The sequence below is a fragment of the Lutra lutra genome, chromosome 4, assembly GCF_902655055.1.
Source record: "Lutra lutra chromosome 4, mLutLut1.2, whole genome shotgun sequence".
Classification (NCBI taxonomy): domain Eukaryota; kingdom Metazoa; phylum Chordata; class Mammalia; order Carnivora; family Mustelidae; genus Lutra; species Lutra lutra.
The window spans coordinates 67,264,079-67,282,315 of NC_062281.1; the positions used below are offsets into that span (position 1 = coordinate 67,264,079).

General features: G+C 36.3%; 1 protein-coding gene across 1 annotated transcript in view; it reads left to right on the forward strand.

Moving 5' to 3' along the window:
- ARFGEF1 (ADP ribosylation factor guanine nucleotide exchange factor 1) overlaps window positions 1–18,237 on the forward strand; it is a 148,500-nt gene that overhangs the window by 118,477 nt on the left and 11,786 nt on the right. Inside the window, exons 24-33 of the mRNA XM_047725294.1 lie at window positions 654–694; window positions 789–958; window positions 1,556–1,707; window positions 1,852–2,024; window positions 2,821–2,981; window positions 3,938–4,068; window positions 7,138–7,267; window positions 8,371–8,506; window positions 8,587–8,725; window positions 10,412–10,484. Of these exons, the coding sequence (XP_047581250.1) occupies window positions 654–694; window positions 789–958; window positions 1,556–1,707; window positions 1,852–2,024; window positions 2,821–2,981; window positions 3,938–4,068; window positions 7,138–7,267; window positions 8,371–8,506; window positions 8,587–8,725; window positions 10,412–10,484 (1,306 nt within the window). The remainder of the gene's footprint in view (window positions 1–653; window positions 695–788; window positions 959–1,555; window positions 1,708–1,851; window positions 2,025–2,820; window positions 2,982–3,937; window positions 4,069–7,137; window positions 7,268–8,370; window positions 8,507–8,586; window positions 8,726–10,411; window positions 10,485–18,237) is intronic.

Below are 18,237 nucleotides of genomic sequence, written 5' to 3' on the forward strand. Positions count from 1 at the left end.
AATGCAGACTTTAGAAGAGGACTAATAGGTCTATGCCAAAATCTTATATGAAACTTTGAAACAAAGAAAAAGTTCAGTGAAGAAAGCTGGGCAAACCTGGACAACACAGCTTAACTCTATAAACATTTGAATTTTCCAGGAAAAGTTATTTAACCACTTCTTAGTTAAACTATTAGAGACTATTTGCAAGCTTCTGTTAGGTTGCTTATAATTTAACATAATGAGTTTTCTAATCAAATGTATGTTACTTGTAAAAACAAAGAATTTTTTCATCTTAAGAGCATGTTTAATGCTAGTAGATAATCAGGAAAGATTGAAAAATACCTTCTGTTTTGTACTCTGCCAGTTAGTCACTTAGTTTTACAAACTGATATTTTCCTTATCTTTAGAGTCTCGTGTTGATCTAGTGTTTGTGTAAGCTTACTAATAAAATTAAAACAATATATCCTTTATTATATTTTTGAATGCAAAGGAGGGAGAGAGGAACATCTAAACTATACTTGTTATGAAATGATATATTAGAATTTATTTGACTACCTGATTTTTTGTTCTCCTAAACCAGATTTAAAGTAGCAAGTACCTCATGGTACTTTTGAATTGATGTAACAGATGTAAGAGTTTATAAATTTCTGAATTATGTTTCTTTTCTTTAGAATATTTACAGGGTCTACAAGGCTAGATGGAAACGCTATTGGTAAGTATATACATTTGTTTCACTTATAAGTTGGTTTTTGGCTTAAAAGACTTGAAAGTTAAGCTAACAAAAGATAAATTTATTTATATTATAGTGGATTTTGTCCGTTGGCTCTGTGCTGTGTCTATGGATGAATTACTTTCCACTACACATCCAAGAATGTTTAGTCTACAAAAAATAGTAGAAATATCATATTACAACATGGGAAGAATAAGATTGCAGTGGTCTCGAATTTGGGAAGTTATTGGTGATCATTTTAATAAGGTATTTGAATAATTGTAGGATTTGCTTTCATTTGTAATGTTTTTTCTTTAAAATTCCTTAAAATCTAATCGAGATTTTTTTTCCTTTTCTACCTTTTTTAAATTACATTTTTGTAATTAAAAGTAGGAAAACCTTTGAATCCTGTTTTTGTTTTTTTTTTTTAAATGATTGCTGTAGGTTTTAAGTATTTAGTTAAAATATGTTTTTCTTGGGGCACCTGGGTGGCTCAGTGGGTTAAAGCCTCTGCCTTCAGCTCAGGTCGTGATCCCAGGGTCCTGGGATCAAGCCCCGCATAGGGCTCTCTGCTCAGCCGGGAGCCTGCTTCCTCCTCTCTCTCTCTCTCTCTCTTTCTCTCTCTGCCTGCCTCTCTACCTACTTGTGATCTCTGTCAAATAAATAAATAAAAAATCTTAAAAAAATTAAAAATAAAATGTGTTTTTCTTGTTGAAAAATATTGTTAGTACACCTAGTGCCTTTGTGGAGAATTTTAGGATTTACCAATTTGTGTTCTTAGTGATATATTTTTTCTAAAACAAAAATGAAGAAATAGACTTTCACTGCTCACCTTAGCACCCTATATTTCTGTTGCCATTACAGGTTGGCTGTAATCCTAATGAAGATGTAGCTATCTTTGCAGTAGACTCCTTGAGGCAATTGTCAATGAAGTTTTTAGAAAAAGGGGAGCTTGCTAATTTCAGATTCCAGAAGGATTTCTTAAGACCCTTTGAACATATAATGAAAAGGAACAGGTATTATATTTGTTGAATTGCTTAATATCAGAAAAATACCTTATTATTTTCCACAGCAGGGGGAAAACAGAAGAAAGGAAAAAAAAAAAGAAACTGATGGGTTTTATGTATATGCATATCCAAGCAATTATATTAATATTTTAGGTCTCCAACAATTCGAGATATGGTTGTACGGTGTATAGCACAAATGGTTAATTCTCAAGCTGCTAACATTCGGTCTGGATGGAAGAATATTTTCTCTGTGTTTCATCTAGCTGCATCCGATCAAGATGAAAGCATAGTGGAACTTGCATTCCAAACAACAGGGCACATTGTCAGTGAGTATTCTTCTGCCTGCATTCAAGTTTAAAAAAAAAAAAAAAAGCAAAGCTTTAATGTTTTCAGAAAATAATAGAAATATAAGATCACAGACCTATTCTGGGTTTTCAGTTTAACAAGGTTTGCCTGTAGAGTGTTCGTAATGATAGTAATATTGTTATTATGTTATTATAGTTAACATTTATTGAATGTTTACCAGTGTCAAGAACAGTAAGCACATTGAATGTGTTTCCTTTGGTCTTTACAACAACTCTATGAGCTATGTATCTTAACTATACCTTTTTAAATAGATCAGGAAACTCAGACCCAGTGAGGTCAAGTGACCTACATGGGGTGCATGCTTGAGTTATTGGGATTCAAAGCAAGGGAGAGGTTTTTGACCACTCCGTTATACAGCCTCCTTTGACTTATAAGGGAGAATTAAATATTGAGGTTGTAAGTTAAGCCTGTCTGACAGATGATAATGATGACCCTCATCATTTTTCATAGATTAAGAGACTGCGATACAGATAGGTTGAACGCAATTTTGTATATTCATCTCAGCAGCTACTGATTCAGTACCTACTGTACTGTCACTGTCTTGTGTGTTGGGTTTATAGTGTAAAGAAAACACTGTGTACCTCTCCCCACTACTCCAGACAGTCAAGTAAGCAGTAATGACAGATACGAAGTGATGTCTGTTAGACATCAAAACCCTTCACCTTTAAGTATGCTTTAACTTCTGGGGTTGGTGTTTTTTTGTTGCAGTTAAGAATAATTGAAAACATTATTTTGATATATTTTCCATCCTTTCAGCTCTTGTGTTTGAAAAACACTTTCCAGCGACCATTGATTCTTTCCAGGATGCAGTGAAGTGTTTGTCTGAATTTGCGTGCAATGCAGCTTTCCCAGACACAAGTATGGAAGCAATTCGACTTATTCGCCATTGTGCAAAATATGTGTCTGATAGACCTCAGGTATAGCGTCATTTAGTAAACAAAATTTTGCTGAATATTTATTTCCAGTCTGAGATCAAAGTTTATTTGGGAATTGAGGGTATATGAAGCATTTAGTTTTCAGTAAACCCCCAAATTATCTGAACTTGTTTCAGACTTAAGTGATTAGTAGTGATAGCTATCATTTATTAAAAGTGTCAGGTGTTTGTTTTTCCAAGTGTAATGATAGCTGTCATTTACTAAAGATATCAGGTGTTTTTCTGAGTACTTTACACATATTAACTTGTTTAATGTTCTTAACTTTATGGTATAGGTAGTGTTACAGCCCCATACAGATAAGGAATCTGAGGCACAGAGAAGTTAAAAAATGTGTCCATGGTTGCAGGGCTAGTAAAGGAGACCTAGGGTTTGAACTGAATCCCATGTTTTTAGCCATTAGACCATACTATTTCTTGCCTATGGTGCTATACAGTACTGAAGTGGCTGTCTATGGATGAGCGTGGACTCAAGCACTGAGTAAAAGTTGATTTGGCAACCTGGCTGCTAGCCTTAACTTGCATATCTGAATCTAACTATCATTAAGAGAATTTGGTAGTAAAATTTTTTTACTACATACTAATGTGTACCTATGGGGGAACTTAGTACTTTTTACATGCATTGACTCATTTGACCTTCATACTTCCCAGGGAAGCTGATAAGGCTGCATGTGTCATAACCAGGGAAAGGATAAAAATGGAAGCCTGGTTTAACCTGCCGAATATAATAATACAGAAAAGCTGATGACAGAGTTGAAGCTGAAACCAACCTCAGGATTTTAGTGCAGTGCTCTTCATAGACAGTTACAATCTCTATCTTTCTATAAATTGTTTATCAAATTCGCCCCCTTTTGATTTGTAGAGCATTTTAAAAATTTGGGGGGAGAAATAATACACAGGTGTTATGTTTTATCTTAAGTATATCTACTTTTCTTCTTGAAGGCTTTCAAAGAGTACACAAGTGATGATATGAACGTGGCGCCAGAAGACAGGGTTTGGGTGAGAGGATGGTTCCCAATTCTCTTTGAGTTATCCTGTATCATCAATAGATGCAAATTAGATGTAAGAACCAGGTAACAATCAGTGTTTGTAACTACGATTTTGAAAGGCTCATTTTGACTTCTTTTTATGTGAACATAAGTTCAGTAGTTGAAGGCCATAAGTCCATAAGTCATGTGTTTTATCAAATATAGTCATTATTTGATAGGCAGATTTTAAAATGTTAAGTGGAGCAACAGTAAAAGTGGAAATACTACTTTTTCTTCAGATTTTAGTCGAGCATACTACTTTGAGTTTTGGCTTCTATGTTAATTTACTAGTTTACACATTCTGTCTTTTCATACATTTGTTTCTAATTAAAAATTGAAGTTAGTGGCAAAATTTATTTCCTGATGAATGCTAAAGAATTTCTCATTGCACATCCTTGGTGAACTTTAGATAAAGAACCATTTCTCTTTGAAGACTGGTCTTCATAGTAACAGAGTTTTGAATAATATAGGTCTATTAAAAAAGAAGTGCACTCTTTCAAAAGTATATTCTCAGTAAAAGACTATATGAGTATATAGTTCATTTGTAAAGAAACTTCTATGGATATAATGTAACTGGATAAGGATTCAGTTGACACTTACGTTACAGCTCATGCCAATCCCATAGAAAATTTTTATCCTACATTTTTTTTTTAAAGATTTTTATTTATTTGACAAACAGATCACAAGTAGACAGAGAGGCAGGCAGAGAGAGAGAGGAGGAGGAGGCAGGCTCCCCGCTGAGCAGAGAGCCCAATGTGAGGCTCAATCCCAGGACCCTGGGATCATGACCTGAGCCGAAGGCAGAGGCTTTAACCACTGAGCCACCCAGGTGCCCCTATCCTACATTTTTTACTGCCAAATTGACATGACTGATTTATATATCCTGTTACCTGTCGATGAGTACTTGAGGTATCATGAGTTTAATTATATGTTTAAATAAAATCTGTCTTTTATATAGCCCATCTTCTTTTTAGGGAGAATCATTAATCATTTGGGCAATTAACTTTATTGGATTTTTTTTTTAATTGGAAAGGTAGTAAATAGAGACTTGTAAGATATCAGTGATAGAACTATAATGAAGAAATGAATCTCTCCTTCCTCCTCTTATATACCACAACCTCCTCTTATATCACAACCACCCTCATCCCCATCCAAGGTGGAGTTTGATACATATCCTAAGAAACTTCATTTTTATTTATCATGGAAATTTTTATAAAATTAGGTAAGCAGTCCAAAATAGGACTCAAACCTTGGGAATTTGTAATAGAATTTCATAATCACAAGAACAGTATACAGCATTTTAGACATTGAAAATTGTTTGGCAGTGGACCTGTTAGGAACTTGATAAAATTCAAGATAGCCCCTGATTCATGTAAACTAAATTACTGAGATTTATAGCTTTGAATTGACCAGCCACATCATTGGAGCAGCTAATATATCATGACAGACACATCGTATAAACTTGGCATACATACATACACACACGCACATATCCGCTCTTGTTTCTTTGTAGAAATTTATTTGATGAGGGGATGAAGGATCTTCCTACTTCCTTAGTTTTTGAGCCTTGTCTGGGACCACCCACTTTCCTTCTTGCCATATCCCATGTTGAGATTATGAAGGAGTTCTGGTTGTTAAAGAGAAGAGAAAATATATATTCTAGTTAATAAAGGAGAGGAAAAACATGAGTAAACTTTGTTCAGTAGTGGCTTTTTCTTATTTCATTCCAGGATCTTTAAGGACTGATCTTAGATTACATTTAAAAAATGTAATACCATGATTTGTGTAACAGGTTAATTACACAGTACATTCACATGTGTTCTCATTTGATTGCCTTAAAATTTTATAGATTTAGGATTGGTTCATTAACTTAGGGTCTCACATACTCTTTTTCCCTGTACCAGCAACTTAAGTATTGTTTCAAAAAGGTTTCTTGAACTGTGAAAATCTTGGAAACCTCTGTAGCTCTGTGTTTGCTTTGTGGGCCTGGAAAAAAACAGGATTCCCACATCCCCTTATCCCTAGCTGTGGGATTTAGCATCTGGTTACTTAGAGTGGGAGGAGGTGAATTTCAAGCTCAGGAGATGGAGGAAGAGGGAGCCTTGTTCCATTGTAAGGGGAAACATGAATTCCAACAGGCTTTTCCAAAAGAAGAGTATGTTACTTCCACAGGAATTTCTTTACTATGGCTCCTTTACTTTTCATTATACACATTAGGTACTTATGGATCAAATAACTGCTGTGAACTTGCTATAGGACCAAAGTACCATTTGCACGTTTATTTAACAAATAGTTAGAGCCTATTATGTGCCAGACCCAGAGGTAGCATAGCAGCAAATGAGCTGAACTACGAACCAGTGCTTATGGAGTCTTTCAGATAACATTTGGTTTTGGTGTACCATCAGACTTTTTAGAAATATAGACCTTTTTCTTACTGGAAAGATACCTATTTTGCTAGAAGAAAGTAACGTATAAAGAACAGATCAAGTTTTTTAATGATTACATGAAGGGATTATTACTTAGAGGAAGATAATAAGGAATCAAGAAGGCAGTGTTGAGTTTTAATTGTAACACTTATTCAAAAGACAGTGCATGTGATACTAAGCAGTTTATTTGTTCAGTGAATACTTATTGTGTGCCAAGCATTGTTCTATCCCTGGCATATAGTAGGAAACAAACTGCCACATGAATGTCTTAGTGGATCAGTTTTATAAATCTTTTAGTTCAGGGATAATCTATGAACAATTAAAATGTTAGTTAAAAAGTCCTGTAACTCTTGGAAAAAAATTTCCCAGAAACTAATTTTATGATGATTATTTGCAATCTTTAATTTCATTTACAATTTTAAAATGCTGGAATGATGGGGTGGGAGTGGGAGAAAAGTGAAATAAAACATTTTAAGGCCAAGTCCTTTGGAATTTTCTCCTACATGATGCATCCCAAAGAAACCAGTTTTACAGTGGAAATTTCTTAAAACTGAATATCTTTTATTAGTTTAAAACCAGTTTTAGACTTTTTTAGTAGCTTTATGACCTCTAAGAACTCTTTTAAGAGGGTATTCTGATGTGGCATATTTTTTGTGTTATAGCTTCCCACTGTGTTTTATTGTTTTAGGGGTTTAACAGTAATGTTCGAGATAATGAAAACTTACGGCCACACTTATGAAAAACACTGGTGGCAGGATTTATTTAGAATTGTTTTCAGAATCTTTGACAACATGAAATTGCCAGAACAGCAGACAGAGGTAAGAGAAAAAAAATTTCATTTAACACAGTTAAGTTAAAAGGTTCTGGGTATTTTCCCTAATGCAGTTTAGTAGATCAAATCAAGTACTTAGAAAAGAAAAAAAGTTCCTGGAGAGCTGTTCATTATAATAAAAAGTTATGTCTTTATAAAACAAGAATCCTATTTGGGGATAGAACTGAGTTAATGAATTGGTTGTTTTCAGTGTTTTTGTTGAACTTCCAGTTTCTTTCCTCATTATAATATTGCCACAACTACAGATACCAGTAGCTTTCTTTATATTCATAGTGACTTCTTATTCTGAAGTGAGTAAAGAATACATAGTAATAAGTTTTATTTATTTTATTTCAGTGTCTTTTACTAAAAAACAAATAATAGCATGAATCTCAATAAATGTACGGAGAGAGCCTCAGGTTTTCTTGTTTTGTCCCATACAGCTATATTAAATGAAACATAAGGGACTGTGTGGCCTGCAGCAAGTTTTACTTTAGATCTGTGATTTTTGAATCTACGGGTAGACTCTTACTGAAAACATCTGATAATGTAAACATATGTATATGCACTGGCACAAAACTGTACATGAAAATTATCACTAGTCCAGATTAGTCCTTTATGTATTTGAGAAAAATAAATGATGTACACTTATTTTGTATGGCCCTATTAACCATTTATGGTATTTTCAAGTAACCATACTGCATGAAAGTTTTATTTTAAATTTATGCAAAACCCACTTGGATAAATTCCTATTTCCTTCCTCTTTATTTCTCTTTTATGTTCTGTCATATTATGGAGCAAGGCCAGGTGTTGATATTCATGCATATTGTTTGAGAAGAGTTATAATGTTAATAGCAAGACAATTCAGTGATAATCTTTAAAATCAAAAATAATGCAAAAAATTTAATTACTTTATACATAAATTGTTACAGAATAATGGAGAAAAATAGATCTCAGTGAGTTGAGGTGAATGTAATATTCTAGAGGGAAGTTAAGTGGTCTGAAAGGAAGATGGACAGCCTTAGCTTTTAAACATGCAAGCATATTTCTTCTTTAATTCTGGTTGTTGACAAATGGTCTGACCTTCTTTTAATGACTTTTTTCCCTTAGAAAGCTGAATGGATGACTACGACTTGTAATCATGCACTTTATGCGATCTGTGATGTATTCACTCAGTATTTAGAGGTACTCAGTGATGTACTTTTGGATGATATTTTTGCCCAGCTCTACTGGTGTGTGCAGCAAGGTAGGTCTATAGCAAATAGTGACACAAAGTGTTAAATGTGGCCCTGACAATATATAAATGAATTGCTCTTTTCTTTACAGACAATGAGCAGTTAGCACGATCTGGTACAAACTGCTTAGAGAATGTTGTTATTCTGAATGGTGAGAAATTTACCCTAGAAATCTGGGATAAAACTTGTAACTGCACACTGGATATCTTCAAAACCACAATCCCACATGCGTAAGAGGATTTTACTTTATTTTATATTTGTATATTGAATGATAGACGTAAAAAGTTTAACTAGTTATTTTTTTAACAGAAATTCTTTTAAAACTGTGTTCCATGAATTTGTATTTATTTCAAATCAAATTCCTATAAACCATAGCAGATACTTGAATTAAATTTTTTATAACCAAACACTTCAGTCTGATTCATCATATGGTCATTGATCATATTGAGGTGATTCTACTTTTTAATAGGGTTTTATTTATCCAGCTTAAAGCAAGCAGTTGTTTTGAATTTTAAAAAAGCAACAAAAAAAACTTAACATATATTTCAGTTACTATAGACTGAATAACCTAAGGAAAATTTATTTGTAAATATATTTTATAGTTAATTGTCCTCTTCTAATGAATTAGTTTGGAATTGAATTGTGGTGAAGGAGTTTTTATCAATGGAGAAACTGAGATGTAGTCTCACTAAATGACTAATAGCATCTGGATTATTTGTAGGACGTACTTGAATTTACTTCCCAGCTCAAACTTTGGGGATATCTGACCTACAGAAAGTTTTACTTTAGATTTACTATTTTTAAATCTACTTAATAAGATGTTTTAAATCTTACTTAAAGCATCTTAAGTAGATAACATGTGTATGTACTGACATAAAGCAATGTGTGAAAACCAGGAGTTCAGATTTTTAAGCGTCATAAACTTCTTCTTGACATGAGTGAAATATGTTTACACTGATATGATCCCCTTGTCAGTATCCTAATAAATAAGACATTGGAAGTCAAACAAAAGGGACATACCTCTAGGAAAGCAGTCTGTAGGTGGGTCTATACTGAAAGGACAAATACTGGTCAAACTTTTCTTATTTTTTAGTGCACATTTTATTGGAACAATGTAATGTACTTGACAAATGATCCATTTTTGTCAGAGTTTATCTATGTCAAAAGACAGTATGAAGTCTTGCCTAGCTGTTGTCCCTGTGAAGTCTTAACAAAAACCAGCTAGGCTGAACATTCTTATTTTTTTGTTTGTTTTAGGAACTGCCTCTGTTTTAATTTATTGGATTACAAATGCAGGTTAAAATACATGATCTTAAAGATCATCTAATAAGCATTTCTTAATAGAAAATAACTGTACCAGAGTTCTTTCCATATTGAATTGAAATGATATATCTACCATTGTCTACTCCATTTCCCAGGAGCTCCTGCTTCTCAGAAGCAAAAACTTGGGCCTTAGTCATCTTTCTCTTCTAAATATCCAGTCAGGGATGGCAACTTAGTTTCTTCTTTTGGGCCAAATTTTATTTCATTTATTTTTATACATTAAAAAAAATAGAATCTAAAGAGTTCTATAAATTTTTGAAAAGTCTCAAACTTTTCTCAATTTCCCTTTAGGAAATATTTAATGACATTAATACTTAAAAAAGTGAGTTTAAAGTTTTTGAAACTTTTCAGAATTTTTTTTTTTTAACTGATGACCCATAGTATTCTTTTGATTATATTATATGCTAATTGATTGATTTCTGTTTTCTGGAAATACATATTTTAAACTTTTTACTAGATTTTTTTCAGTAGTAGAGAAGGATTATATTGTTTTGGGCATATTCTCGTGACTTTTTTATGCCTGTTCCAAAACACATGTTGGATGTGTCCTGTTTCACACTCACAGTGATTGGTGTGACTTTGGTATTTTAAAGGCTCTTAACCTGGCGTCCCTCTTCTGGAGAAACTGTTCCCCCACCTCCATCTCCTGTGAATGAAAAACAGCTGGTAAGTTTTCATAAATAAATCATATTTAAAATTGCTTGTGAGAAGTAACTTTACTACGAGCCAAATTCTTTATGTGAGTCCAGGTCTTTTTTTTTTTTTTTTTAAGATTTTATTTATTTATTTGACAGAGAGAAAGACCACATGTAGGCAGAGAGGCAGGCAGAGAAAGAGGGGGAAGCAGGCTCCCTGCTGAGCAGAGAGCCTGATGCGAGGCTCGATCCCAGGACCCTGAGATCATGACCTGAGCCCAAGGCAGTGGCCCAACCCACTGAGCCACCCAGGCGCCCCTATGTGAGTCCAGGTCTTTAAAATAGATGGCATAGGGGTGCCTGGGTAGCTCAGTGGGTTAAAGCCTCTGCCTTTGGCTCAAGTCATGATCCCGGGGTCCTGGGATTGAGCCGCACATCGTGCTCTCTGCTCAGCAGGGAGCCTGCTTCCCCTCCTCTCTCTCTGCCTGCCTCTGCCTACTTGTGATCTCTGTCTGTCAAAATAAATAAAATCTTTTAAAAAAATAAAAATAAATTTAAAAGATGGCATAAATTTGTCCAGAATTCTTGTTAAGCTTCATAATGGTAAATTCCCAGGTGGCTAAAATTTATCTCTGTACGTGCCATGAAGGAAGTATTTTAAATTATTTTATAATGTAGACAGTTTGAGACAGAGTAAAATGATGTTGGGAATTTCAAGAGCCAGGCATGAGATTATGTAAGGATTTCCATGCAAAGGGACACCTGGATGGTGCAGTTGGTTAAGAATCCACTTCTTAATTTCAGTTCAGATCTTGATCTCAGGGCCCTGAGTTCAAGCCCCGTGTTGGGCTCCTTGATGGGCATGGAACCTACTTATAAAAAAAGGAAGAAGAATTAAAAAGGATTTCCATGCCAAGCTAAAGATATTATTGGGTATTTATTTTAAAATTTTAATTTGGATATAATTTAACCTATGAGAAATATTACAGTAACGGTTCAAAGAATTTTAATATACCTTTCACCCAATATATTTGTTTCCTAGGTCTACCACAACAAATACCACAAACTTAGTGGCTTAAAACAACAGATATAGTCTTATTTTAGGAGGCCAAAGGCCTAAAATTAAGGCATCAGCAGGGCTGCATTTTCTCCAGAGACTTTAATGGAGAATCTTCCTTTGCCTTTTTCAGCTTCTAGTGGCTCTTGGCAACTCTCGGCGTTCCTTGATTTGTACACACATCACTCCAGTCTCTCCCTCCATTTTTAAATGTCTGTGTAAAGTCAAATCTGTTACGTATCATACCTGTCTCTCCTTTCTCTTTTAAGGACATTAGCTATCTCTTATATCTATAAGATATAAGCTTCCTCATCTCAAAATCTTTAATTTAACTACATCTTTATAGAGACCCTCTTTCCAAGTAACCTTCATAAGTACCTGAGGTTCCAACTTAGATATACTGTTTTGGGGCCACTGTCCAACCTATTGCAGTCTTTACCCTCTGGCACCCAAAAATTCATGTTCGTTCATCTTTCAGGCAAAATGTGTATTCATGCCATTTCAGTATTCCCAAAAGTTTCAACTTATTATAGCATCAATAAGTCCCAAATCTGATCTAAACATCATATCTAAAGTCCCAGATCTCATCATCGCAGCCATCTAGATCACGTATGTGGTCTCCTCTGGAGGCATCTTCTGTCCCCATCTGTGGACCTGTAAACCTAGAAAACAAATTACCTGCTTGTAAAATACAGTGGTGGGACAAGCACAGGCTAACCATCCTCATTCCAAAAGAGAGAAATTGGAAGGAATAAAAGGGTCACTGGTCCTAAACAAGTTCAAAACCCAACAGGGCAAATTGTATTAATTTTTAAGGCCTGAGGTGCTCCTGGGTGGCTCAGTCAGTGAAGCATCTGCCTTCAGCTCAGGTCATGATCCCAGTTTCCTGGGATTGAGCTCCAAGTCAGGTTCCCTGTTGGGTGGGGAGTCTGCTTCTCCCTCTCCCTCTGCCCCTCCCCCCACTCATGCTCTCTTCTTTCTCTTTCTCTGTCCTCTCTCTCAATCAAATAAATAATCTTCCAAAAAAAAATTCAAGGCCTGAGGATAATTCTGTACCTTGATACTCTGCCTTCTGGGCCCATGGCTCCTTCTTGTGCCCCAGTAGCTCTTCTTAAAGATTAGCATGTGTTTGCAGCCTTATAGCTTGCCAGTAGAATCCCAGAGATCTGATAGCCTTCCTTTTATCCTATGTATGTCCCTGTGAGTCTAGGCTGACTGTGTTCTGCTAGTATATCATTCTCAAAATCCCATGGGTCTCTCGTGTATGTCAAGAGTGTTATTTATGGAACCTTTCTGGATAACTTTCTCTCTGTTCCAAGCTTCTCCTGAGGTATTTGATTGGATCCATTGGATACACACATCTAATCTCTTTCATCAAAATGTTGTCTAACTATCCGAAGAAATGTTTTTGTAACAATGAATTTTCCGATTTTAGCATCCTTCACAATCTGGATAGGCCACAATTCTCCAAATTATCAAGTTTGCTAGGTTCTTTTTGCCTAGTAGTTCCTGCCTGAGTATCTCTCTGGCCTCACATTTTTCTGTAAACACCAAGAAGAAACTGGGCCGCATCTTTAACCTTTTGCTTAGAAATATCCTCAGCTAAATATCAAAGTTCATCACTTACAAGTTCTGTTTTCCACACAAGTAGTATAGCACCATTTGAACCAGATTTTCTGCTACTTATTTAACAAGTATCACCTTTCTCCCATTATCCAGTAACATGTTCCCAGTTGCCTTCTGAGACCTCACCAGAAACACTTTTATCATTCGTATTTCTTTTTTTTTTTTTTTAAGATTTTATTTATTTATTTGACAGAGAGAGATCACAAGTAGACAGAGAGGCAGGCAGAGAGAGAGAGAGGGAAGCAGGCTCCCTGCTGAGCAGAGAGCCTGATGCGGGACTCGATCCCAGGACCCTGAGACCATGACCTGAGCCGAAGGCAGCGGCTTAACCCACTGAGCCACCCAGGCGCCCTATCATTCGTATTTCTGTACACATTCTATTCCATGACCATATGTATATTCTTTAGGGTGACAGAAGACAGAAGATTTCTCCATCATGCATTTCACCACCTTCTGCATCCTCACCAGAATTGAATTTAATGTCCATTTTCTATTAACAGTCTCTTCAAGGCAATCTAGGCATTTTCTGTCCTATGCCTCAGAACTCCTCTGGCTTCTACCATTACCCAATTCCAAAGCCTCTTCCACATTTTTATGTATTATAGCAGTGCCCCACTTCATGGTACCAGGATCTGTATCAGTCAGTGTTCTACCGGAGAAATGGAACCAGTGGGAAATACCTGTATCTATCCATGTGTATATGTATACTATATGTATGTGCATATATCTGTCTTCTTTTTAATTTAAATTTCACAGAATTGGCTCTGTAATTATGGGTGCCAATAATTTGAAATCTGTCGGGCAGGCTGGAAACTCGGGCAGGAGTTGCAGCAGCAGTCCACAGGCAGAATTACTTAGGGAGACATGAGGTCTTTCACTTGATCACATGAAGCTCCAGCCATATAATTGAAGATAATATCCTTTACTTAAAGTCAGCGGGCTGTAGCTGTTCACCACATCTACAGAATACCTTCACAGCAACACTTGGATTTGTGTTGGAACTGAGTAACTGGATCCTATACCCTAGCCAGGCTGACACATAAAACTACATGACACCACATTTCTCCAGATGTTATTTCACTACATTTGCTTTATCATTTCGTCCCTCATTCCTTCCTTTTGCTCTCACTGTCCCCCCAGCCCCACCCCACAAACTTTTGAGAGTTCTTTGAAAGTAAGTTAAAAATAAGATATCCTTTATTCCTTCAATTCTTTAGTGTTTTTCCTTAAAAAAAAAAGAACAAAAGTACTTACATAAGCACAGTGCTATTAACAAAATCAGGAAATTACCATTAAAACAGTGCTATTATTTAATCTGGCCTTATTAAATTTAAACCCAAGAGGCCAGAGGTAGCATACTAGTGTCCATTGGTCAGTTTGTACCCCCCCCACACAACTTTTAAATTTCCTAAATAATTGTCAATGGCTGAAAGTTAGATTTCACAGAAGAGTTCTACTCTGAATTGATCTTTTAGAGAACAGTCACATCTGATATATTGGGGCCACATTGCTCCATGACCCTGATCTGCAAGAGATGTCTATTCATTATAGATTCCAGCACTTATGAAGTCCTGTTTCAAGCCCAGAATGAGCTTGCTTTCTTTTTTGTTTTTCTTAAATTTGGCCCACCCCTGCTTGCTTTGTGGGCTTCTCTTTTGCTGCTTCTGCCATATAGTATAGTAGTTTGCGGTATGGGCTCTGATGCCAGACCAAAATGAAATCCTGGCCCTGCAGTGACTGGTTCTGTGGCCTCAGCAAGTTACCTAAACCTCATGTTAGAGTGAGTCTTGTGATTAGAATTAAGTCAGGTAATGCACATAAAGTTGTTGGAACCACATGTGGGGGGGTGAGTGCTCAGAGGCTGGGCTGCTGCTGGGTTGCGCCAGCGGTGCCCCTCAGGACCAATTCACAGTCTCCTCTGTGATCTGCTGCTGCCTTCACAGAGCTGCTGCTGCTGCCACTGCTTCTCTCACTCTGCTTTCCTTTTTCTCTTCTCTGTACAACTTACAGTTTGCCAGTAAGTTGCAATATTTTCCACACTGTCATTCTCAGCTGAATATTTCTTGCTATGCACTAAAGGACTACTTCTTACTTATTTTTGTTTCTTTCATTGAACTTTTGTTTTAATGGGTCTGAAAATTCTGGGACAGATTTTTGATCAAGTGGTTTCCATTAAAAAGTACTAATCTTAAAAACTAATAACTTAAAATTGCCACACACACACACACAACAAAAGGTCCACAAAACATTCTCCTTTCCTTCTGAAGGTTTTACAGTGCATTGTTAGCATTAACCAGTTTTTTATTATTAAACTTACATGGCCCATTGACACAAACATTTCTGAGACTGTTCTTCCACCACTGATTAAGACTGGGGTGGTGTGTATTGAGGATAATATTCATTTAGCCTTCTGAGCTTTCTGGGCAGACTTGGTGACCTTAGCAGCTTCAGCTGCCTTCTTGTCCACTGCTTGGATGACACCCACAGCAGCCATCTGTCTCGTCACGAATAGCAAAATGGCCCAAAGGAGAATAGTCAGAGAAGCTCTCAGCACATAGGCTTGTCAGGAGCCATATCATTGATAGTGGCATCACCAGATTTCAAGAACTTGGGCCGTCTTCCACCTTTTCCTGGAACGACAATCAGTCTTCTCCTTCATCTCCACAGACTTGCAAGCAGTGTGACCTGTGTGACAGTCTGGCACAGGTGCATGTCCAGGACTGATGTGGTGAAGAACTACTTTTTAAAAACAAAAAATAGGGGCGCCTGGCTGGCTCAGTGGGTTAAGCCGCTGCCTTCGGCTCAGGTCATGATCTCAGGGTCCTGGGATCGAGTCCCGCATCAGGCTCTCTGCTCAGCAGGGAGCCTGCTTCCCTCTCTCTCTCTCTCTGCCTGCCTCTCCGTCTACTTGTGATCTCTCTCTGTCAAATAAATAAATAAAAATTAAAAAAAAATAAAAAATAAAAACAAAAAATAGAAAAATACCCAGTTAATTAAAAAAAAATTTTTTTTGGATAGTACAGAAAATACGGTTAAAAAAATGCAAGTCCCTTTTTACACTGCCCCTTCAGCCACAACTCCAGTGTTTAATACTGTGATGTATATCCTTCCAGCTATTTTCCCATTCATTTCTACATATAGTTTATGTTAATTATATGTAGTGTTTCAAAAATTGAAATCTTATTTGGAGACTGGCATTTTATATTTGGAATAGCTAGGAGATGTCTCCACTTTGATACATAGAGATTTCTTTCATAGGAGCTCCTCTTCCACTGTAGGGTCCTTTTAAAAAGGGGAAGTGTGAGCATATTCCTGATACAAAGCTGTTCTAAAAAATGCAAAGATTACCCCCCAAATCATCCTCATTTACGTTGGTTAATCAGAAAGCAATATGCCTAACTTAAAAAAAAATTCCTCTAATGTAAAGGAGACTTTTTAAATCCCAAGTACTGTGACCTAGTTTTTTGCACATTTTGTTTCCTGGGGAGAAGCTTCTTAGAAATGACCAGAATGTTCAAAAGAGCCAGTGACCAAAAAAATTTTAAAAACCAGTGCTTTAAAAAAAAAATGGTTTTTACTTATATTCAGTAAGACAATACATTTTTAATTGTCAACTGATTAGTTTCTCCTTTAAAATATACTTCTTAAAATGTACAAGTTAGAAAGAGTTGTGTTGTTTTTTTTTTTTTTTAAGATTTTATTTATTTATTTGTCAGAGAGAGAGAGAAAGAGAGAGAGAGCACAGGCAGGCAGAGTGGCAGCAGAGGCAGAAGGAGAAGCAGGCTCCCTGCTGAGCAAGGAGCCCAATGCAGGACTCGATCCCAGGATGCTGGGATCATGACCTGAGCCGAAGGCAGCCGCTTAACCAACTGAGCCACCCAGGCATCCCGAAAGAGTTGGTTTTTTTATAGTTAATTTTAAACAATAAACATTCCCTTAAAGAACTTACAAATTTAGAAGTGTTGTTATATGCATTCTTCCATTTAAGTTTTTATCTAAAAGTGCATTATAGGGGCCTGGGTGGCTCAGTCCATTGAGTGTCTCCCTTCGGCTCAGGTCATGTTTTCAGGGTCCTGGGATCAAGCCCCCAACTTGCCCAGGAGTCTGCTTCTCCTTCTTCTTTTGCCCCTCCCTCCTGCTCATGCACCTGCAGGCGGACTCTTTGTGTGTCTCTCTCTCTTTCTTCTCTCTTAAATAAGTAAAATCTTCAAAAAATATTTTCTTAAGTGTATTATAGGCCATTGTGGCCAAAGAAATTACCCAACTACTCCACTGGGTCTATATAATTATTATTAAAGTCCTCTTGTGTATTAAACACGAAAAATACAAAGATGAGTAAGAACAATTATAACAATAATAATATGGCTTTGGATTTGTGTAGTTCTTTACTGTTTAAAAAATATTTTCACATTTGATCCTTTCAGCAATTTTTTGAACCTGTTTGGTACATTACCCCCATTTTATATGGAACAGCAAATGAAAAATCATAAACTGTGACATTTTAAATCTAAGTTAAAATACTGTTTTGATTAGCACTCTTTCTAGGGAACATAAGCCTCTGCCTTCTTTGCAGAAACCCAGGTGAAGGTCGCTTCTGGCTGAGACTGTTAGGTTAGAATTCTCAGTTCCTCTGAAAACCATGTTCTGGATTCTACCTGGAGTGTGTTGTATTGCTGTAACAAAATAAAGCTAGAATAGTAATGCCAGCTATCATATATTGTCTGACACTGTGCTAGTGCTTTGCATTTCTTACCTTATCTTTAATAACTTACAAGAAAAGTGTCTTCTCCATTTTCAGGTTAGAAAACCTTAACTCAAGAGTGTTCTTTGCTTTTCCAAGGTTATACCTAATGCTGGAGCGAAGGTCTGGTATAGTTCTGTTGGACTTGAGCTTTTCTTCCTGATACCACACTCGCAGTTAGCTTCTCACTGACCTTTCTGGTCACCAGTTCCTTTGGATGACAGAATGTCGTTCCCTAAACTCATCCCTACAAAGCTTTCCTGCGCACCACCTACACAAAGCTTGCAGAAATGTCTCCCACCGCTGCCACATATGTGTTCTGTTTAAACAGGTTTCATGACAATTCATCGATATTGCTGA